Below are 23,350 nucleotides of genomic sequence, written 5' to 3'. Positions count from 1 at the left end.
TTCCAGTTATCTCGGCAGGTATGGTACTTTTGACATAACATGAGACCCCCCTAGTTCCTCCATCAGCATATAAGTGAAAGCCTCTATAGCCATTTAGCCTCAGTATGCTACCATCCCTATCCCCAGTTTCCTGGAGTGCTACTATGTCAATATCCTCTCTAAGAGTATAATAATGTACATCCACCGCTCTAGTTTTTAATCCATTAATGTTCCAAGATAATATTCTCAATTTACTTTCATCCATGATTAATAATAAAACTACCTTTGCCCTGTCCGTCACATTCCATGAGATACAAGAGTACCTTAGAAACTTCCTTCCAACACCGTAACATTTTTTCTTTCTCCTCACCTTCACAACTACTACTAACATCGAAGGTAATATTTTTCATATCTATTTTCTTTGTTATTTCTGTAACCCGTTTTACTTTAACCGTTCTTTCACCATTTGTCACAACAGGAGGTTGAACACCGCTAACACTACTAGAAAGTGTATTCTCCTGACTATCCTCTATCATCGTTACCTCATGCACATCATTACTTTCGTCTACGCACGTTTCACTTTCCATTTCACGTCTCGTTTTACTTTCAATTACACGTCCTGTTTCACCACCATCTTCACCCCGTCCACCTTCCATAGCCAATTTTTCCAATGCCTCAATCCTCTTATCTAGTTGTTTTAGATACTCCAAAATTTGATTACCAACCTCAGAGGTGACCATATTGTCCTGAACCTTGTCGTCACAAGGTTTCAGTTTTTCCACTGCATGATGCACTTTCCCTAAGCTCGCCTTTACTTTCTCCGTCCCTTTTTCCCACACATTGATCATAGGGGCTGCCGTTGGCTTCCAACTGCTCCATGTTCCTCTTGCACAATTTTTCCTTGCTGCGAGGATACATCTATCCTGCTTGTAGGACCCGTTCTAGTCTCTTTCAGATGAGGCTTCATGGGGCATAGAGAGGAACCAGCATTGTGGCTGCCTCGACAGTTGCAACAAAATGGGATGATTTTTTCACTTCTTTCAATCTTGACTCTACACTCTCGCGAGTCGTGATTTTTCCCACAATACCGACACCTGGGGTCAAACTGGCATTTCCATGCCATATGTCCCCAACGTGAACACTTCATGCACAGTATGGGCTCCTCAACGTATTTTGCAACGTTCCTATAGCCTAGTCCTTGCACAAAGATTTTCTCCGGCGCCTCACCCTTTACCAAGGCAACAATCTGGCTTCGTTTGTCACCACGAACACTGTTCCTCTTTGCCCAGACAACATTATCATTGTTAAGAAGAAGACAGTCAGGATCCAAATAAGTTGGAAACTTGAAAACTATGATCTTTGTGTGCAACATACCTTCTTCTGGAGGAACCATCACTACATTCTCAAAACCAACCGTCGTGAGGCGTTCCACGGCCTGTTCAGTCCCAACTGTTATGTAGGGCCGATGAAGACCCTCCTTGAAAAGTGGTTCGTATTCCAAACATTGTTTAGCCAGACGTACCGTCCACTCTAGCTTTTGGTGGAAATTCAATTGGCATGTTGTAGGGAACAACAGCCTCTTCCTTCTTGTCTTGTTTTGCTTGTCTTGAGTCTTGCTGAGTAGGGTATCATTCTTTGGTCTCTTTGCAATCTCATCGTCACTCTCACTGTCTCGCTGTCTGTTATTATTTCTCCGTTTCTTTTTGTTCACTACTAATTCAAACGGTCGATTATCATCTTGTCTGTCCTCCTCACTACCACTTAGGCATAACGCCTCAGCCATTTCTTCGACGCTGTCAATAATCGAGAACAAATGCACAATATCCTGTATCACCACGTGCAAAAACGAAGAGTGTGGGGCAATCCTCCACCTCCCACCAATCAGCGGACGCCAAGAGCGCCAACCTAGCGACCGCACACAACCGTGGTCTGGATACATGATTGATTGATGAAGATTAAGCCACCCAAAAGGTGGCACGGGCATGAATAGCCCGTAAGTGGTGGCCCTTTTAAGCCATTACCAGTATCAAGAGCTGATACTGGAGATCTGTGGAGGTGCGAATGCACCCTGCATGACGGGAGATGTCTCCCTTATGAATGTGTTAAGATGAAGATGAAGCAACCCAAAAGGTGGCACGGGCATAAATAGCCCGTAAGTGGTGGCCCTTTTGAGCCATCACCAGTATCAATAGATGATACTGGAGATCTGTGGAGGTGCGACTGCACCCTGCGTGACGGGAGATGTCTCCCGGACCAAATGGTGACCAGATGGTGGTCTGGATACAACTGACCTGAGCCCATTATATGCCTCTGTAACCCTTTCCACTACCGCCCACAAGATGGGTATGGGGTGCATAATAAATTAACTAAACTAAACTATTTTCAAACAATACTGTTTGTTGACCAAGTTGTATAATTGCTAATTTCTGCCATGTTCCCCCCTTTTTTTCCTTTTTCAGCACAATTTATACTTTAATCCCAATTAGTATTATGTTTTAGTTTAAGTGTATTTTTTCCCACACCTTGCCCGAAACGCTGAGCGTATTAGTGACTTTAGGTATTGTATGTACTAGCTCTATCTATAAATCCAACATTATGTTTATAACAACTTCTATGTATGTACTTTTAGCTGAATAGACATTTGAATTTTTAATTTGAATTTGATGTGAGAAGGCGCCGTCTGCGTCGTCTGCGCCGCACTCATTGCGCATGCTCAGAATTTTTGCGGGAAATCTTTTCCCGCCAAAGTTAGTGTTGTTGTGAGAGGCAAAGGTTCTCGGGGATAAACGTGCTCCATAACAGTGTCATAATGGAAGGCTTTGATGATCCTGGCATCTTCTTCTCCGATAACTTTTCTACTGAAGAGCAAAATGATCTAAGTCAAATCAACTTACAAACTGTAAAGAAGAAATTTAGAGAATTTTTGCGTGAATTTCACGAAGGGAACTTCAATTACAAATACAGGTACGTTTCATGGCTACTGTGCAATGTATGCTAAGGGATAACCTGTATGTACAACTAAGAAGTGATGCAACGAAGGTGGTTGCAATAGTTTGTGTTACCTGGTGGGTATCACTTGGTCATTAGGGTCACCACCATTGGCTTAGGTCTGCCCGAAACGCTGGGCCTACTAGTGGCTTTACAAGATTGTAATTACTATACTATGTATCCTCGCAATCCCAATGTACCTTCTTGTATATATATAAATAAATAAATCAATAAAAGGTCAGTAACAATATACGACCACACCAACATCACGGACATTGGCCAGAGGGATCTCGATTAACCTAACAGGCTTCCTGTCTCCAACAGTAGTTAACTGGAGTATAGAACGTATAACCTATGGTATATATCTATGTATAAGTACTTTAAAAAATTAAATTGGGTTTTGTCAAGATATCTATGATTTGATCATCAATGATCTGCCTAATGTCTCTACCATTCTTAAACCTATATTTTTGCCGATAATACTACCCTCATCAACTCGCTAGTTGATGATGGTAGTATCATCGACCCCCACACATTAAATAATGCTGTGAATAATGAATGAAAAAAGTCCACTTATGAATGTCAACCAACAAACTCACACTAAACATAGAAAAGACCTAATACATCTTATTTAGAAGCAAATCAACACATGCAATACAGCTTCAGATAGACAATGTTAACATCAGTAATAAAAATGATGGAAAGTTTCTTGGCCTATACTTAGACAAGAGACTCAACTTCAGCACCCACATACAACACATAACTTAGAAAGTCTCTAAAATAGTTGGTATACCACTTAATTAAAATCAGACATTATGTACCTAACTCGACTCTCCTCTTACTATATTATGCACTAATCTATCCCTATCTTAATTATGGTATCTGTGCATGGGGTTCAACCGCTGCAAACCACCTCAAGTCCATCATCACCCAGCAAAAATCTGCTATCAGAACAATAACAAACTGCTTTCTGACAACACTCAGCCCCCTTGTTTAAATTCCTAGACATGCTAAACATAACCTCACTCTACACATCCTCTTGTGCCATCTACATTTACTGTTCTTAAATGCAAACCCTGCTCTGAAACTCTTCCTGGACAGATGTAATAGGACCCATAATCATCCTCCAGTTATAAATATATCTTTGATATCCCCGGAGTCAAACTTAAACTGTGTAAACACTATGCAAATAAAGGAACCTGGTGTGTGGAACTCACTCCCTAATGAATAGAAAAGCTGTCCATCTTTTGTCTTATTCAAAAACAAAACCAAAAATACCTAATTTCATCTTCATAGTTTCCTACCTAGTGCTTGAAACTCACACTGTATCTAGTGCTACCCAGTCCCCCAATATTTATGTACCTACGCCATACAACTTTACTATTATGATCATTGCTGTCATCTTATGTTCTATCAATATGCTTTATTGTGCCTATTAATCTTTGTCAAATTATCAATCAAGCTATCAATGCTATCAATCAAACCTATCAATGTGCTTTAACATACCTACTAATCTCTCTCAATTTTTTCTTACAATGTACCTGTTAACATTTTATAAATTTTGCTAGAATTTACCTACTTAATATTATCTGTTATCATAAGGACCTGCCCGAAACGCTGTGCGTACTAGTGGCTTTACAAGAATGTAAACACAATGCTATGTACTCTCATAAATCCAATGTACCTTCTTGTATATATATAAATAAATAAATAGAGGTGGTAGGGGAAGAATTATTAATTAGTTTTTATTATTATTAATATAATTAGAAACAGAGCAATGCAAAAGATGTACAGTGACCACAACACAGCAGTTGCAACATCAGGATATGCGGGTTGGTACAAGAATTCAACCAACTACGAACCATTTAATTTGATGAAAGGGAGCAGTAGAACAACAGAAGTACACTTACATTGTATCAGGCTTGGATACCCATGTGCATAGGAAATAGGCTTACAGGTTCCAGAAGATGAGAGGAAATGTCAGCACTGGAGAAATGCCCAACAGACCACTGGAACATTATCACATTACCACTGCAACACGGTGCAGAGTTACAAACCCATTCAGATTTCAACTTAGATTCAACAGAGCAGAAGTTGTTAGTTTAACATGGGGCAAAATCTTACTGAAGCGACAATATGAGTCATAAATACTTATACTCAGCCTAAGTAAAACAGAAACAAGCAACACTTAGTGGGCCAAAGCCTTAGGGCCCATGCAGGAATATCCCTGCAAAAAAAAAAAAAAAGAGAAAATAATTTTTTCTTTTAAAATTTTTTTTTTTTTTCAGAGACTCTCTAAAGCGTCATTATAACTTGCGACAATATTATTTGGAAGTAAGTCTTGAAGATGTAGCCAGCTTTGATGAAACCCTTGCAGATAAACTTAAGAAAGCCCCTACAGAACATCTCCCACTCGTGAGTCCTTATTTCTCTATGTTCGGTAATTATGATGTTGCCCACAGTAAGCTTTACATTAATGGGAAAATTAAAATATTTTAATATGATTTATGTACACAGATTATTTTTCTGTTAAAGTAAGATATTTTCTAAGAACATTTTAAGCGGATTACTTCAATAAGCCTATGAGCCCCTCTGAGGCATATCTGATTTTCACAACTTGTTTTCCTTTTGTGTATCTGTTTACTAAATTAAATTTTTATAGCTGATTGAGGTAATTGCATCAGTTGAACAATACTTCCATTCAGTTTAGCTTGCTAATTCTGTTACTGAACTAAAGTTTTCTAACAACTTTTGTAAGTAGCAGTCAGGTTGATCAAAAAGGAATTAGTTTGAGAAACCTGAAACCATTACAGTCTTTGCATTTATTATATCTGCCTAAGGTCATTTCTAAGATGGGAAAAGGGAGAAAGTAATAATAAAGTAAATTGTTAGTTCTTCAGATATCATTGGTTTACCTATTCCTAGTAAATATAAACTGCATTTTCTTCAATTATGCTGATGGTGGAAAGTAAATATATATTGTACACAGTAAACAAATGATGTATACAAAATTATTAACTATGTACAGAATTCTGGGGATGAAGAGTCACAATAACGTGACTGAAAAATGTTGACCAAACCACATACTGTACTAGAAATTGAAGAGATGATAACGTTTTGGTCCGTTCAGTACCATTATCACAGTCAACTTGATAATGGTCCAGGACAGACCGAAATGTCGTCGTCTCTTCAATTTCTAGTGTACAGTATTCTGTTGCAGACAAATTTCTTGCCTATTTTACTTCAATTTTGGTATACAGTTTGAGGAAGCTGCGAAAGAAGTTGCTGATGAGGTGACTGCTCCTCGACCACAGGGAGAAGAGAAGGTAGAAGACATTCAGATTATGCTGACCTCTGGTGCCAATCCTGTTGATCTTCGCAGTCTGCAGGTTTGTGAAGAGACTTCACTACATTATTTAATAAATTGTAAAATGTTTGAAAACATTTTTGAAAATGTTTGAAATGTTTGTAGCTCTTGAAAAGAGTTTGTACAGCGTGTCCTCACTTGAACGAACTATATGGGATAAAGCTGATTCGTTCCAGTGCAGAATTATTTCCATCAATCTGGCCGCAACAACCCTTCTACCCCCCCCCCCCTCCCCCAATCACCCATCCCCTCTTCCCCCCCCCTCACAAAAAAAAACCTAGCCACATTAATACATATGCCAGAACATATTTGCCTTATGAAAAATTGCACCTGAGTCACGAAGTGAGTCCTTGCTAGTGCAGGGTGCTGATCCTGTAGGCCTACTGTGAAACTGTACAAGAAACTTTTAAATCTTAGTTTGTTTCTTTGTTGTGAGCTTCATTATAATATTTCATGCTCTTGAGCTGGCAGATTATTATCTACACCTGTTCATCATCAGTTACAGCAACCAAATCAAGCAGATCATTAACCTTTTGCAATGATGCAGCAAATGGAATAGATAACACGCTGTCATCTTTCTATTCCACACCCTCCTTAGCATTACCAGTAACACAGTGGATAATCTGATCATCATTTAATTTACCATAACCTGGATCATCAGCAGCATTATCTAACCACTCAGTCACATCAGAAAGTTGCAAATCTTCCTCACCAGCATTTCATAATGTCTCAAAAATTGCATTATCAAAGCCCTCAAAATCATAATCATCTTCGTCTTTATTCTCACCAGGTACCGGACTCAAAATTTTATTCCATGCATTCTTTAATGTGATGACCTTCAACTCGCCCCATTTTTTGGCCCAGTTGTAAATTGTCTTAATTGAATATTTCTTAACGTTTTCTAGTATTCTACTAGCCCTTGTACCCTTATTAAGCATCTTGTCTTCCTCAGAGAGCAGAACTTCCATAATGTCTGAATTCATAGCTCTTTTATAAAGCCGTTTGAAAGCATAGATAACCATATATAATTAGTAAAATATTGTTTATTTTGAAGTTTTATGCATTTTATACTGTACTGTATTAATGCACATGGTTTATACTAGTAGGCTGTTAGAGGGAGGCAGCTGGAACCCCCCTCCCCGACTCTAGGAATGACTCACTGCTCCCCTGCCACACAATGCCAAGTCAGCTGTGGGTTGCTACACCCCATTTGTCTTAACAATTCTGTGAAAAGTAAATGAATTCCAAATACTGTATATCACACTCTTCACCGTTAATATTGCTCTAGTATGACATTTTATTAATAAAAAAGGCTAATTTCAGTGTAGATAATGTGATAATTGTCATTAAATTGACTTGACACCTGATCACTGCTAGTGAGAGAGTGTATGCGCCCATACATCTTAGCCTCACCTCCGTTAAACCCCTCCTCCACTGACACCACCAGACTTCTCTGACACCTCCACCCTACCATCATGCCCTTCAAGAAGACCTGGACAAAATAAGTATATGGAGCAATACTTGGCAAATGGAATTTAATGTGAATAAATGCCATGTTATGGAATGTGGAATTGGAGAAAATAGACCCCACACAACCTATAAATTATGTGAGAAATCTTTAAAGAATTCTGACAAAGAAAGGGATCTAGGGGTGGTTCTAGATAGAAAACTGTCACCTGAGGACCACATTATTAAGAACATTGTGCGAGGAGCCTATGCTTCACTTTCTAACCTCAGAATTGCTTTTAAATACATGGATGGCGAAATACTAAAGAAATTGTTCACGACTTTTATTAGACCAAAGCTGGAATACTCAGTGGTTGTATGGTGCCCATATTTTAAGACGCACATCAACAAACTGGAAAGGTGCAATGACATGCTACTAAGTGGCTCCCAGAACTGAAGGACAAGAGCTATGAGGAAAGGTTGGAGGCATTAAATATGCAAAAACTAGAAGATAGAAGAAAAAGAGGCGATATGATCACTACGTTCAAAATAGTAACAGGAATCGATAAAATTGATAGGGAAGAATTCCTGAGACCTGGAACTTCAAGAACAAGAGGTCATAGATTTAAACTAACGAAACAAAGCTGCCGGAGAAATATTCGAAAATTCACTTTTGTAAGCAGAGTGGTAGGAGGTTGGAACAAGTTAGGTGAGAAGGTGGTGGAGGCCAAAACCGTCAGTAATTTCAAAGCATTATATGACAAAGAGTGCTGTTACATAAATTTACATAAGGTTACATAAATTTTCAAGAACTACACATTTCAAGATCTGCAGTATCACACAAACTACAACAAGGTAAGCTGAAGTTTCTCTTAAAATATATTTTTGATACATAGTGTGCATAGAAATAAGACTTGTGGTAGTTGTGGTACAAAATATTGCGAATATGGTAATTTTTGGACTTCCCCTGTAAGAATTCTGCTATGTACAGTATTTTGAATGCCTGGCTTTTTTGGTGGGGAAGGGGGCGTCCTTCCCATATAATTCAGGATAAGTGAGCTTAGACTACAGGCAGTTATATAGGCTAAGTATTTTGAAAAGCATCTGGGGCATATTAGATCCTCCAAGGGCCTGCTTGTCAATTTTTCTGTTCCTATTAGAACCCTGAAGGCCAAAACTAATATCATTAGTAAATTTGGTCATCTTGATACCTAGTCAAAGGTAAAGTTTTTTAAGTCAATATCTAATCTTGTGTTGATGTCAAATATGGGACCTACAAAATGCAGACCATGTATGCTTAATTGTGAATGGAGGCAATGTATCTTGGGTGCTTATCCTTGCACTCATTACAGTATCTTACCTGACCTGATATCCACATCCCCACACTTCAGGAAATAATTCACAAATAAATTATACAATTTTTTCTGGAAGGACTCGCCCACCCATTAATAATCGGTTAATTTATAACAATTTTCACAGCTTGGTTGATAAGTAGTATTTATTCTGTATGTACATTCTCATATTGTATCAGTATTAACACTTTCCTGGATTTTCGACTTGGACTTGCGGGCGGTTTCCCTAACCGCTTGTCGGATCACGACGTAAATTTACGGACCGTGTTTTATATTGGGTATTTACTACTCGATCGACTTGGGGTTTGTATGAATATGTTTGCCATTAAATTTTTGTTTTCTCTAATAGGCACAGTGCCTATTTGAGAAAACGGCAATGTATTGTAACTTAGAGGAGAGAGACTATTGAATTGGTGTCACAACGAGGGTAATCGCGCACTCCACACACTCTTGTGTTGGCCGCGATCATGATTCTACATTTATATGCATATGTCTGTGTAGAGAATTTTATTCCGAACACTATACAAACAAAAAAAACGGAGTGAATCAAGTATAAACTTGAAAAAACATGAACAAAGTAAAAACTTTTTACGCTCACGGGTTCAAACACGCATAAGATTCGCGTAAGTTTTTATTCGCCGCAAATTTATTTGACGCTCTGTTGGCCAATTCTACCCACGTTCTTATAGAACTTTCTATTCTTTCTTTCTATTAAAAATGAAATACGTAGCTCGAGAAATAATGTCATGACAGTGAAATAAGTATAAACTTTCAAAGCGCTGCATCACAACAGTGTCGTCGCTGCTGAAATCACGGCTAACGCTTCGCCCAGTTCCCACACTCGTGCGGAACATAATTAGACATTGATAGGCATATGTCTGGGTGCGGAATTTTATTGCGAGTTCAGTGATATCAAAATAAGCGCTGTAGGATGACTGTGAGGCTGGCAACAAACGAAAGAGTATGAACATTTACTTCCTGTTTGGGTGTCACGGCTAGTCATCTTCGTGTTTATTTACTTCGTGGTGGGATAGCAAATGCTTGGGTGACATTTTATGCATATGATCCTGTAGAGAATTTTATTGCCAACGCATTGATACCAAAATGAAAAACGTAGCTCGAGAATTGATGTTAGGAGCGTGAAAAGATGATAAACTTTTTTGTGTTCACGCTTGAGCGCCCAGAACGCCGCGCGCACAACCCGCTTTTTTTTCCAGGGAGTGCCGCGCGCACTAAAGTGTTAAAAAAATTCTATTCTGTACTGTGTATTAATTTTACATAGGATTACCAAATAAAATCTTAGCTTGAATGTTAGCTTAGTAAATTAAGTAAACCTCTAAATTTATATTTCCAGTCTGATGAAGTTAGCCGGCTAGTGAAAGTTGCAGGTATTGTGGTAGCAGCATCAGGAGTGAAGGCTAAAGCCTTGACATTGACGGTGCAATGCCGTTCCTGTCAAACCACCTTGACAAATTTGCCTGTTAAGCCCGGTCTCGAAGGCTATCAGCTACCTAGAAAGTGCAATACGTAAGTAATGCCACAAAACTTCTCGCGACAAGTATTTTTCTCATTTACAGTACTATAGTTGTGGAAATTTTTGTCACTTATTTTTACTTTTCTATGACCACAAATTTTTTTATTTACCAGGGAACAGGCTGGAAGACCAAAATGCCCTCTTGACCCCTTCTTCATTGTGCCAGATAAATGTGAATGTATTGATTATCAAGTACTGAAGCTTCAGGAAGTCCCTGAAAATCTGCCCCAGGGAGAAATGCCACGGCACCTCCAGCTTTATGTTGACAGGCAAGTGCTATTGGAATTTCTGTACTGTACTGTATTTGAGTACAAGGTGCATTATATTTTTTGTCTCAAAGAAATTGCAAAATTTGTGGGTTCATTTAAAATATGTTAAGATCATGGAACTTATTTAATTAAATGCTTATCACATTGAATTAATTTATTTATATACTGTACAAAAAGGTACAGTGGGTTGAGAGTACATAAGTTTAGTGATCAAGTGGTACATTCTGGCAAAGCCACTACTGTATCATGTATAGCATTATGGGCAGGCTCTAAAGCTAAGTAAAGAAGGAAGAATATTCAATATTGAATATAAAAATAAATGTAATAATAAGTACATTGTAACAGAATCTGAATTCATATACTTACTATGCCAGCATAAAGTGGTGATACAATAAATTATACTGGTGACATTGCATTTCTAGATTGTAAAATACTAGGCGAGTTAGCATAAGATACATACTATGTTAATGGCTCAAGGTAGGATACTATGAAGCTGAAATTAGGTATATACTTCATTGTTATACTATTGAATAAAGTACAGTATTGATTAGGCAATTTTTAATTTATTAGGGAGTGAGGTCCATATTTTGGATCCTTTTATTGGCATTGCATGACTGCAAATATCAGAGATGTTTATTTCTGGCATGATGTTCATCCATTTAGGAAAATTTTCAAAACAGTATTAGAATTCAGGAATAGGGCTTTGTAAGTGTAAATAACATAAGAAAATGTGTGGTGTGAGTGTATGTTTGGCATGTTCCGGGATGTGAACAGAGGGGCTGTGTGTTGCCTGAAGATAATTTGTTATATTGTAGTTCTGATACTAATTTTTGTTGGGTGGTAATGGGCTTGAGATAGTTTGTAGTGGTTGAACCCCATAGACAGATTACATAAGTTAGATAGGGATATATTAGTAGTATAGTGTGAGAAGAACAGCGTGGAGGACATGTGTGTTTTGAGAGTATACCAACAATTTTAGAAGTTTTTGGCTGTGTCCTTTATGCAAGTATTGAAGTTAAGTCTAGTATGTATAGGCCATTTTTATTATTAATGCTCATTTTTATTATCAATGTTTACATTGTCTATCTGACGGTAATTACCTAAGTATTGATACAGCATGAGAACTATGCTGGTAGTGTCCCCATCTTCCCAATACTCTTTGTCAGATAACTATTTTAACACTTTACGTAACCCGCAGTGCACCGCAAGGTAGGCTGTACGTTGCCCTTGAGTGCACAACCACACTCCAATGTTTGTACTCTTTGCAGTTTTCTCACCTCAATATTGTGCTATGTCATTCATTTTGGTATCAAATTGTTTGCAATAGAATGCTCTAAGGGGATGTATGCACATAAGGTCAAATAGAAGAACAACATTACCAATACTATAAGATAAAGTACATTGTAATGTGATTAAAAACTAGCATTGAACGTAATGAAACTGCATTTTCTGGTCAAAGCCCCAGAGGTTCCCTGGAGCTGTCTGAACTGATATGTGCTATATTAGTTTGGGGTCATCAGTCACAAGGAGTTCTTATGCCTACCAAAAATCAGAGCTGTCCACTCCATGAAAACAAGAATGAAACGGAACAAGCCATCTGCCAGAACGTTGGACATTCCTCGAACGAGAACAGCACAGAGCTAAACCCCGAGAACTTGGCAGAATAGCTACCCAAAAAGACCAGCCCCAAGGAGCCACAGGCCGAAGAGACCCACCCCCCCTGTGATGGTGATAACGAACTACTGGTGAGCAGTCTGAATGGAGCCGTATCGAAGAGCCCCGAGGAAGCCAAATCCGACTCAGTGCCTGCCACACCACTACAAAGTCCTGCACTGTGCTGTGAGTCCGACGGAAGGACCACCACCAGAGCCCCTGGCCGGACTGGTCACAAAACCCCAACTGAGTAATGAGGTTTCCGAGAACACAGCGAGCGAGGGATGGGGAAGGCACCATGGCACCGAGCCCCAAAAAACTCAGAGGAAGCCGTGACTCGGCAACCAACTCGAGGACACCAGGTTGTGAACCCAACAGTCACAAGCGTGGCAAAAGAGGGTTCCTGCACAGCTGCTCGAGCAACCGCTGAGTGACCCAGGTCCCCCGCACAAATAGCTGAAGGCGGGACTGAAGTCGGAGCTGAGCTGCAGGAGGGAGGTTATATCTTGAGGTTATCTTGACAAGATTTCGGGGCTTTTTTTTAGTGTCCCCGCGGCCCGGTCCTTGACCAGGCCTCCACCCCCAGGAAGCAGCCCGTGACAGCTGACTAACACCCAGGTGCCTATTTTACTGCTAGGTAACAGGGGCATAGGGTGAAAGAAACTCTGCCCATTGTTTCTCGCCGGCGCCCGGGATCGAACCCAGGACCACAGGATCACAAGTCCAGCGTGCTGTCTGCTCGGCCGACCGGCTCCCTGACCAGGAGAGAGACGAATGTTGGCCAAGATTCCATACGAGGCCCAGCAAAGTCTGAATCTGGGACGGAACCAACTAGAACATTTGCCAATTCACCAGGAACCTGAACCTGGCAGGCTGGAAAAGAATCAGATCTCTGGCTAGCAGACAAGCAGACCGGCTGGGAGCCCATACCAATCAGTCGTCAAGGTAGGCCAACACCCGAAGACCTAGCAAGTGCAGATGGGCCACTATGCCTCGAGTCAGACACATAAAAACGCAAAGTTCCAGATGTAAGCCGAAAGGCAGACAACGAAAGCAGTAAGCGTGTTGCCTCACCTGGAACCCCAACCAATCCCTGAATCAGAGATGAATAGGGACATGCCAATAAGCGTCCTGGAGGTCTAGCGAAAGCAACCAAACGTCCGGCTCGAGAACGAGCTGGACCAGGGATAGGGAGGTCATCCAAAAAGAATCATCCAGTTCAAATAAGACTAGTCCAGAATGTGCCGGAGATCCGCTCAGTCCTGGGGCCTGACAGCTGAGTGGACTGTTCTTCGGAGTCGTAGTCCTGAAGTTCCGGTTTGATCCCCGGTGGAGGCGGAAACAAATGGGTAGAGTTTGTTTCATCCTGATGCCCCTGTTACCTAGTAGTAAATATGTACCTAGGAGTTAGACAGCTGCTACAGATTGCTTCCTGGGGGGTGGGGGGGGGTTTGTAACAAAAAGGAGGCCTGGTCAAGTACTGGGCCATGACGACACTAATCCCCGAAATCATCTCAAGATAACCTCAAGAAGTCCTGTTTTGGAACTGGGAACAAGCAGGAAACCCACTTGAGAGACGAAGTCAGTACAGCTACACCCAAGTGAAGCCACTCCAAGATGACTAGACCGAGGGACGGGGAAGAAGGCTGTCCTCTCAGGCCTGACTTTCTCCCTATAGGGGGATGGTCCACCCAATGCCTCCAGAGATCGGAAGAAATGATCCAAAAAGCCCATAAATTGTGGGACCAAGCTTGGGCAAAAAGAGACAGCTTTCCCCCCAAATGCCCTGTCAACGTGGTGACGTGCGAAAAAGCCGACATGAACCATGAGAATCCAAACGTCGCACAGAGCGAACATCGTGCTGACCAGATGACGAAGGTCTCTGGGAACCAGCCGACGGAATCAGAATCACTGCCTTCAAAGATGTACCTTGACCAATCAAGGCACCAGCCATGTTTCCAGATCCCTTATTGGCAGAGCTCTGGTGCATGGGGGAATTGTGTAACATCCTGGTTTGTGTCTCGGAGAGACTGCAGGATCCGTGGTAGGTCAAGTTGATTTCCCGGTTTCAATTCTTTTGACCATGTTGTAGCTCAGTTGATTAAGGTGCGTATGGGATCCTCTCGGACATAGGTTTGAACCCTCATCACGGCCCTTGTGGATTTGTTCATTTGATGCATCACGCTATTGTGATTTCTGTGTGTTCAAATGTTTGTACATGAATTACCAGTACTTAAAAAGCCTTGTTTAGCCAATGTATTTTAATGTTGCTGTTTATTAATACTTTTTGGAATGAAATGTTGTCAGTGGTAATAATTTTTAATGTGTGTTTCTTTCAGAGCTCAATGTGAACGTGTAGTGCCTGGCAATCGTGTAACTGTCCTCGGTATCTATTCTATAAAGAAAATTGGGAAGTCAACTGTGAGTTAAATTGTATTGTATATAATAACATTTATTCCCATCTTTTATGGAAACTAGCTCATCTTAATGATCAGCAGCATATACAGGAAGTCACTTTTTTTTTCTGGCCCCTTTTTTTTTTTTTTTTTTTTTTACCAAGACTAGGGTTCATAAGGGCTATCAAATGACATATCGAGTGAAACTAAGCAATAGCTGTTATCCTTCCTCAGCTTATCCTACCTCAGAAGCCTGCTCCTAGAAACTCATTTATTTCATGAGAATGCACTTTGAAACTATCACATAGAGAACTATCATATAAGGTACCTTGTGAAACTGCAAGCAAGAGCTGTAATCCTACCTCAGCTGTGTTCAAACCTACTGAGAGGCCAATTTATTTCAAAAGCCTGTTATATGCATCAGTAGGAATAACCTATATTCATTAATAACATTAGGTAACAATCATATAAGGAACAGGATGAGCCTGTAGCCAACTGTGTGCCAGCAACCCGTCCTCTTAAAAATGCCACTTTTCGCTCGTATGCGCGCCTAGGCAAAAATGGACGTACAGTAATTTGAAATTAAAGCAGCTCACGAAAGTGATGTAATGTCCCATTTTCTGTTTGGGTCCTCCGGCTTACTCGGTTAGGTTAGGAGAGGAAACTTTCAATTAACTGTTTTCTAGACATTTTGAAACCTTAGGAGAATTTCCTGCCCTCCTAACCTACCAGAGGACCCTCTACTTATGCTCTAGAAACAACAAATCCATTTTTTTTTTTTTTTTTCAAATTACATCCATTTTCAGCCTTACGGGCAAACGGCCAAATTAAGATGTAATTTGTAAGAGGACAGGTTGGTGCCACTCAAACAAAACCTTGAAACATTATATTGTCCGACTTTCATATGGACATGTATTACATACACTGATAGTATAGTGACAAAATATAATTTGTCACTTATTACAAGAATATATGCATATACATTAATGAAATAATATCATTTATCAAATATTTCTCAACAATTATAGAATTTATAAAGTTAGGACAGTGTATGTTCATAATATTGTGCTGTATTCACTTGGTCATAACAGTAATGAAAATGGGGAAAAAGAGAGAGAGGAGACCAGAAGACATCTACACTATAATGGGAAGGCAACTACAGGAATCAGAAAGTGAGAGATTTGGGAGTGGGTACAATTCTGACTCTTAACACTGGAGGCACACATGAACAGGATAACATCAGCACATTATCATCCTCTGCACAAGGGGAGGGGGAAAGTAAAGCTTTGGCAAAAAATTATAGACCAGTTGCACTAACGTCACACTTAATAAAAGTTTTTGAAAGAGTGATTAGGCATCAAATTTCTAGTTTTATGGAAAATAATGAGCTACACAACCCAGGACAACATGGATTTAGAGTGGGAAGATCTTGTTGTCACAGTTATTCAACCACTATGACAAAATCATAGAAGCTTTAGAAGAAAAGCAAGATGCAGATGTTGTATACACAGACTTTGCAAAGGCATTTGACTAATGTGACCATGGAGTGATAGCACACAAAATAAGGTCAATAGGAATAACTGGTAAAATAGGATGGTGGATAGTCAATTTCCTGTCAAACAGAACACGGAGTAACAGTCAGTCAAATAAAATAGAATCCAAGCGCAGTTAAAAAGCTCTCTACCTCAGGGTACAGTCCTTGCACCACTGCTTTCCCTTATTCTCATATCAGATATAGATAAAAATACAAGTCACAGCTTCATATCATCCTTTGCAGAGGACACAAAAATCAGCATGAAAATTACCTCTGCTGAAGACATTGAAAAACTTCAAGCAGATATTAATAAAGTTTTTTGACTTGGCAAGAGAAAATAACATGATGTTTAACAGTGACAAATTCCAGGTACTCAGGTACGGTAAAAATGAGAACCTTAAACATGATACAGGGTACAAAACACAATCAAATCTGCCCAAAGTAGGAAAGCAACATGTAAAGGATTTGGGAATGATGATGTCTGATGACATAACTAAGCAAATATTGCGTCGGCCAGAAAAATGATCGGATGGATTACGAGAACTTTCAACTCCGGGGATTCCATCACAATGGTTGTACTATTCAAATCACTTGTGCTGTCCCGGCTTAAGTATTGCTCGGTACTCACTTCCCCCTTCAGAGCAGGATGATTGCTGAAATAGAGCGAGTACAGAGAACATATACAGCACAGATAGATGCGATAAAGCACCTAAATTATTGGGATCGTCTCAAATGTCTCCAAATGTACTCACTAGAAAGGAGACGAGAGAGATATTAATTAATATACACGTGGAAAATATTGGAGGGCCAGGTCCCAAATCTACACGGTAAAATAACAACATACTTGAGTGAATGATATGGAAGAAAATGCAGAATAGAACCAGTGAAAAGCAGGGTGTGCCATAGGCACAATCAGAGAACACTGTATAAACATCAGAGGTCCACAGTTGTTCAACATCCTCCCAGCGAGTATTAGAAATATTGCCGAAACAACTGTGGACATCATCTAGAGAAAACTAGATTGTTTTCTAAAAGAAGTGCCGGACCAACCGGGCTGTGGTGGATATGTGGGCCTGTGTGCTGCTCCAAGCAACAGCCTGGTGGACCAAGCTCTAACAAGTCTGGCAGTGGTGGTGGCAGCTGCAGGAGCACCCACCTGGTAGCAGAGACAGCAGTAGTAGAACTACTATTACTCTTCTACTGGGGAGTAGAACAACTCCCAGAACTCCATCAAGCAGGTATATGGGATGCTGGTAAATGTGAGAACATTATTTAGAAGCCTAAATCAGAACTTCAGGGCAATCTACACAACATTTGCTAGACCAATACTGGAATGTCCATCACTGGCATGGAATTTACATCTTATAAAGCATAAAGGCTAAATAGAAAAAGTACAAAGGTTTGCAACAAGATTGGAGCCAAAGCCAAGCTGTGAGGATAGGCTACCTAAACTTCACAACCCTAGAGGATCGAAGGAACAAAGGAAATATGATCACAACATACAAGGATATTGAGGGGAATGGATAAGGTGGACAAGAGTAGCCTCTTCAGATTAAGAGAAAGCAGGGCAAGAGGACATAGATGGAATCTGGAAATGTGACTGCCACCGCTAGTCAGTTGCTCTTTCCACTGCTCCTTGCATCGCCACTGCTAGGCATTCTCTCCTACTACTTCTGCTGCCACCACCCTACCTAGTGTTTGCTCCTATCATTGCCGTCACTGCTGCCAGGCAGTTGCTCCTGCCACTGCTGCTGATGACAGGTGGTCATTTCTGCCACTGGTGCCGCTGGTAGCTAGTTACTACTGTCACTGTAGTTAATCGCTTCTGCCACTGCCAGGCATTTGCTCTTGCTACTGCCACTGCAGATGCCAGGCAGTTGCTGCTGCCTCTGCTATCAGGTGGGTGCTCCTGCAGCTGCCACTACCACTGCCAGGCTGTCACTCTTGCCACTACCACTGCCAGGCTGTCACTCTTGCCACTACCACTGCCAGGCTGTCACTCTTGCCACTACCACTGCCAGGCTGTCACTCTTGCCACTGGAGCCACCACTGCCAGGCTGTCACTCTTGCCACTGGAGCCACCACTGCCAGGCTGTCACTCTTGTTGGAGCCACCACTGCCAGGCTGTCACTCTTGCCACTACCACTGCCAGGCTGTCACTCTTGCCACTGGAGCCACCACTGCCAGGCTGTCACTCTTGCCACTGGAGCCACCACTGCCAGGCTGTCACTCTTGCCACTGGAGCCACCACTGCCAGGCTGTCACTCTTGTTGGAGCCACTACTGCCAGGCTGTCGCTCTTGTTGGAGCCACCACTGCCAGGCTGTCGCTGCTCTTGCCGCTGGAGCCACTACTGCCAGGCTGTTCCTGCCGCTGACCAGCCACTGCTGCCACAACTACCTTTACTTTTTGGCACCACATCACTCTGTGTTCAATTACTAACTTACTCATTGTATTACATGTGCTGTGTTCTTTATATTCCCTGTAATTATTGCATCCCTATAATTCTTTACACCATTGTTATTGTCCTGGAATTTCCAGCCTAGACTTTTTTTTTAGGTCAGTTGTGATTAAAACGTGCATAGTTGTATAGCTTAGTATTATTGCATCACCTTTACTATATCACCCCGATCCCTCTGTTTGAATTCTAAGATATTGTGTCTTGGGAACCCCTTTCTTCAGTGCTTTCATGTAATTGAGCCATTATTAGTTCTTAATTAGTTTCATTGTTAACTTTCTACAAATATTAATTTATTAATTTTTTGTTTCATCTTTATATAGTTTTGTATTAGTATATATATTGTGCTAAATAAATGTTTTACTAACAGAGGGGCTCACGCGACAAGGTTGCAGTAGGTATCCGAGCCCCATACTTGAGGGTAGTGGGTATTCAGGCTGACCAGGAAGGACGTGGATACACATCAGGTGTCACTATATCTTCAGCAGAAGAGGAGGAATTCCGCCGGCTTGCACAGTCAAGCAATATCTATGAAAGAGTTGCTCGAAGTATTGCCCCCAGTATTTTTGGTTGTGAGGACATAAAGAAATCTGTAGCGTGTTTGTTATTTGGCGGTTCACGTAAGCGTCTTCCTGATGGCCTAACACGAAGAGGAGACATAAATGTTTTACTCCTTGGTGATCCTGGTACAGCCAAGTCACAGTTGTTAAAGTTTGTTGAGCGGGTGGCCCCTATTGCTGTTTATACATCAGGCAAAGGATCTTCTGCTGCTGGTTTAACTGCATCTGTTACAAGAGATCCTGTTTCAGTAAGTTCATGAACTAAAATTTGCAAGTTTGTCATTAATTGATACATTTCTTCTCTAATATTACCTTGTACTGTATATGTAAATATATGAATATAAATATAATAAATATATGCCCCGGCCTTTAGGAACCCCACTTACCACATTCCTCCAGCCTTAAATATTCCTTTACCCAGTTTGATGTCTTAACTTTGTTCCACATTCTCTCCTAGTTAGAAATGGGTTTGGATGATCTCTTCCAACTTTTATAATGTACTGGATTTCAGGTATTGCAAAAATTTAGTATAATTACTGTTCTCTTATTTTAGGTTCCTTTTCATAGGGATTAATCATGTCTTAACTGATAGTGATTTTTCAACAGCGTAATTTTGTGATGGAGGGTGGTGCTATGGTGCTTGCTGATGGTGGTGTAGTCTGCATTGACGAGTTTGACAAAATGCGTGAGGATGATCGTGTAGCAATTCATGAAGCAATGGAACAACAAACAATCTCAATTGCAAAGGCTGGAATTACCACTACCTTAAATTCACGCTGTTCAGTAATGGCTGCTGCAAACTCTGTTTTTGGCCGCTGGGATGATACTAAAGGAGAAGAAAATATTGATTTTATGCCTACCATCCTCTCTCGATTTGACATGATTTACATTGTAAAAGATGAGCATAATGAAGCCAGAGATACAGTATGTACATTTCCTTGTCTACAAGTAGATTTGATTATACGTACATAAATTTATTGTAATTTATTTCATATTTTTTTAACCATGTAAAGTTTGCAACATTCAATTGCACTTTCCAGACGATGGCCAAACATGTTATGAACGTTCATTTAAATGCTCTGAAGACTGCTGAGGAAACTCCTGAAGGTGAACTCTCTCTCAAGTTTCTGAAGAAGTTTATCAGTTACAGTAGAAGGTAAGCAGGCAAGAACCATGCACCATAAACACAATTCAATGTGCATACCAAAACCTGTAAATTATTTTGCTATTAAGCTTTTCAATAGGGGTTTCGCCGATATGCTGCCACGGGTAACACTTCGGCCACTTCCCACACTCTTGCGGGTGGGCTGCGACATTGATTCTATATTTATATGCATATGGCTGCGTAGGGAATTTTATTATGACTTCAGTGATAACAAAATTAACGCTGTAGGACAAGTGTGGAGTTGACAACCCTGAAGAGAGTAGAAACATTTCGTTGCTGTTTGGCGCTCACGGCTAGTGATCGACGTAGTTCTTGATTTGGTGCTTGTCTAACTCATGCTTTGGTGACATTTTATACTTATGTTCTTTTAGAACATTCTGTTCGATATGTACATCGAAAATTAATGTCAGGACAGTGAAAAGAGTCTACACTTTCAGTGTTGCCGCTCGATTGCCCGAAATAATGCGCGCACGAGAGGCAAGTTTTTTTTTGTTTGCCGATCGCTCGAAAGTGTTAACATATTGGAATGAAATTTTCACGATTCTGATGCCAAATAATGGGAAATTTGTTTAAAAATTTTCACTATTTTTCATATTTTGAAAATTTCTCCTCCGTCACCGGGCCCCTTAAACATATTTAGTTGAAAACAACAAAGTTTTAGATTTATGATTCTGGCACGAATCTTCTCGATATTATTGGGTATATATCTCGATATATTCTTCTCCATATCTTCACTGAAGCTGGAAGTTGAAAAATGAACTCTCCAAAGTTCATTTTTACATTTTATTTGGGTCTGACGCCTAGTGATACATTGCGTAAGGTCTTGCCTCACATTCTCAAAAACAAATTCTACTGTTCTTAGCACCTGGTTATATCCTCTTATGGTGAGGTGGTTAAGTGGATATCAATAAGATCTGTCTCGTATGGGGCAATAGGCCATCTGCAGTTACCTTCATTCTTAAGTTGGCAGCATACGTTCTTCTGGCTGCTTCTGTTCCTATTGCATGTCATTGACTGCTTCATGTCTGGCAATCTTTCCCTGTGACCTACAACAGATGAGACCATGGCTGCTGTGTTGTTCTGCTGACGCATAGCCACAGATACACCGGTGTTTGGTAGAGATAGGGTCGGCAAGGCGCAGGGCAACACTGATACTTAGGGCCCGATGCTCTAGGCAGGTGCCCAAGGTAGTATTAGAGACAGCCAACAGGGAAGTCCCTGGCATGGGGAGCTTGCACAGCTAGGAGACATGCTTTATCCTTCCCTGAAGCTTGCTCCAGCAATGCTGTGGCAATGTTCTCAACTATAGGGCTATCCCATTTGGCCTGTTTGCAGTCATGTGGAAAAGTTGGTTGAGGTTGAGAGTTGGCAAGATTGTCCCACTGGCCAGCTCTGTCCACGAATTTGGGATCATAAATCCCAATGGAGTTTCTTAGGTATTCTGGTCGTATTTCATTCATTGTACAATTGTTCAGATCTACCTGAAAACTCAGGGAAAATATTTTTATTAATTTTATAAAATGCAGTAATAATATTGTTTGCTTTATCATTTAAGCCGTTGTGGTCCTAGACTGTCGGAGAATGCTGGAGAGAAATTAAAAAATCGGTACATACTGATGCGAGGAGGAACCCGTGAAGCAGAGAACCAATCTGAAAAGAGACTGGCAATTCCCATTACCGTAAGGTGAGATTCGTTAAAGAAAATGCAGGCAGCATTGATATCTTCAAACTTTCTGTATTATGCAAACCATGTATTAATAATAAATAATATATCTCTATCTATCTAAGTATCTAATTCAGATATATATACTGTATACTGTATGTGTGTGTATATATATATATTATATATATATATTTGTGATTGTTGTTTTGTAATTACCTAAGTGTTGTTACAGGATTAGAGCTATGCTCGTGGTGTCCCGTCTTCCCCGCACTGTCATATAAAGCAATTCTGAAGTTAGAAAGTGTGGCATAGGCTCCTAGCACAATGTTCTTTGTGGTCCTCAGGTGATAGTTTTCTATCTAGAACCACCCCTAGATCTCTTTATCAGAATTCTTTAAAGATTTCTCACATAATATATAGGTTGTGTGTGGTCTATGTTCTCCTATATCACATTCCATGACATGGCATTTATTAACATTAAATTCCATTTGCCAAGTGGTGCTCCATATACTTATTTTGTCCAGGTCATCTTGAAGGGCATGACAATCATCTAAGTTTCTTGTCCTTCCTATTATCTTAGCATCATCAGCAAACATGTTCATGTCATTCTGTATACCAACTGGTAGATCATTTATGTAGACAATAAACTTCACTGGTGCAAGAACTAAACCCTGTGGTACTCCACTTGTGACATTTCTCCAGTCCCATATATACCCTCTGATTACTGCCCTCATTTTTCTATCAGTCAGAAAATTTTTCATCCATGTTAGAAGCTTAACTGACACCTCTCCAATATTTTCTAGTTTCCAGAACAACCTCTTATGTGGAACTCTGTTGAAAGCCTTTTTTAGGTCCAGATAGATGCAGTCAACCCAACCATCTCTTTCCTGTAAAATCTCTGTGGCGCGATCATAGAAACTGAGTAAATTCGATACACAGGATCTTCCAGATCGAAAACCATACTGTCTGTCTGATATATCATTTCTC

The 23,350-nt window shown here is 40.4% G+C and overlaps 1 protein-coding gene across 2 annotated transcripts in view; it reads left to right on the top strand.

The window, feature by feature from the left end:
* Window positions 1-23,350, top strand: part of Mcm5 (Minichromosome maintenance 5) — a 63,886-nt gene that overhangs the window by 28,129 nt on the left and 12,407 nt on the right. The window contains exons 1-10 of one of the 2 annotated variants that reach the window (XM_069335487.1): window positions 2,711-2,943; window positions 5,256-5,382; window positions 6,228-6,356; window positions 10,487-10,659; window positions 10,780-10,935; window positions 14,928-15,009; window positions 19,346-19,783; window positions 20,142-20,459; window positions 20,576-20,691; window positions 22,256-22,384. In XM_069335487.1, the coding sequence (XP_069191588.1) occupies window positions 2,789-2,943; window positions 5,256-5,382; window positions 6,228-6,356; window positions 10,487-10,659; window positions 10,780-10,935; window positions 14,928-15,009; window positions 19,346-19,783; window positions 20,142-20,459; window positions 20,576-20,691; window positions 22,256-22,384 (1,823 nt within the window). In that variant the 5' untranslated portion in view covers window positions 2,711-2,788. Of the gene's footprint in view, window positions 1-2,710; window positions 2,944-5,255; window positions 5,383-6,227; window positions 6,357-10,486; window positions 10,660-10,779; window positions 10,936-14,927; window positions 15,010-19,345; window positions 19,784-20,141; window positions 20,460-20,575; window positions 20,692-22,255; window positions 22,385-23,350 lie in introns of those variants that run through there. The other variant, XM_069335488.1, reaches the window with a different exon arrangement.

The sequence above is a fragment of the Procambarus clarkii genome, chromosome 33 (genome assembly GCF_040958095.1).
Source record: "Procambarus clarkii isolate CNS0578487 chromosome 33, FALCON_Pclarkii_2.0, whole genome shotgun sequence".
Classification (NCBI taxonomy): Eukaryota; Metazoa; Arthropoda; class Malacostraca; order Decapoda; family Cambaridae; genus Procambarus; species Procambarus clarkii.
The sequence above is the reverse complement of the archived record's forward strand: the minus strand, read 5'-3'. Positions and strand labels throughout refer to the sequence as shown.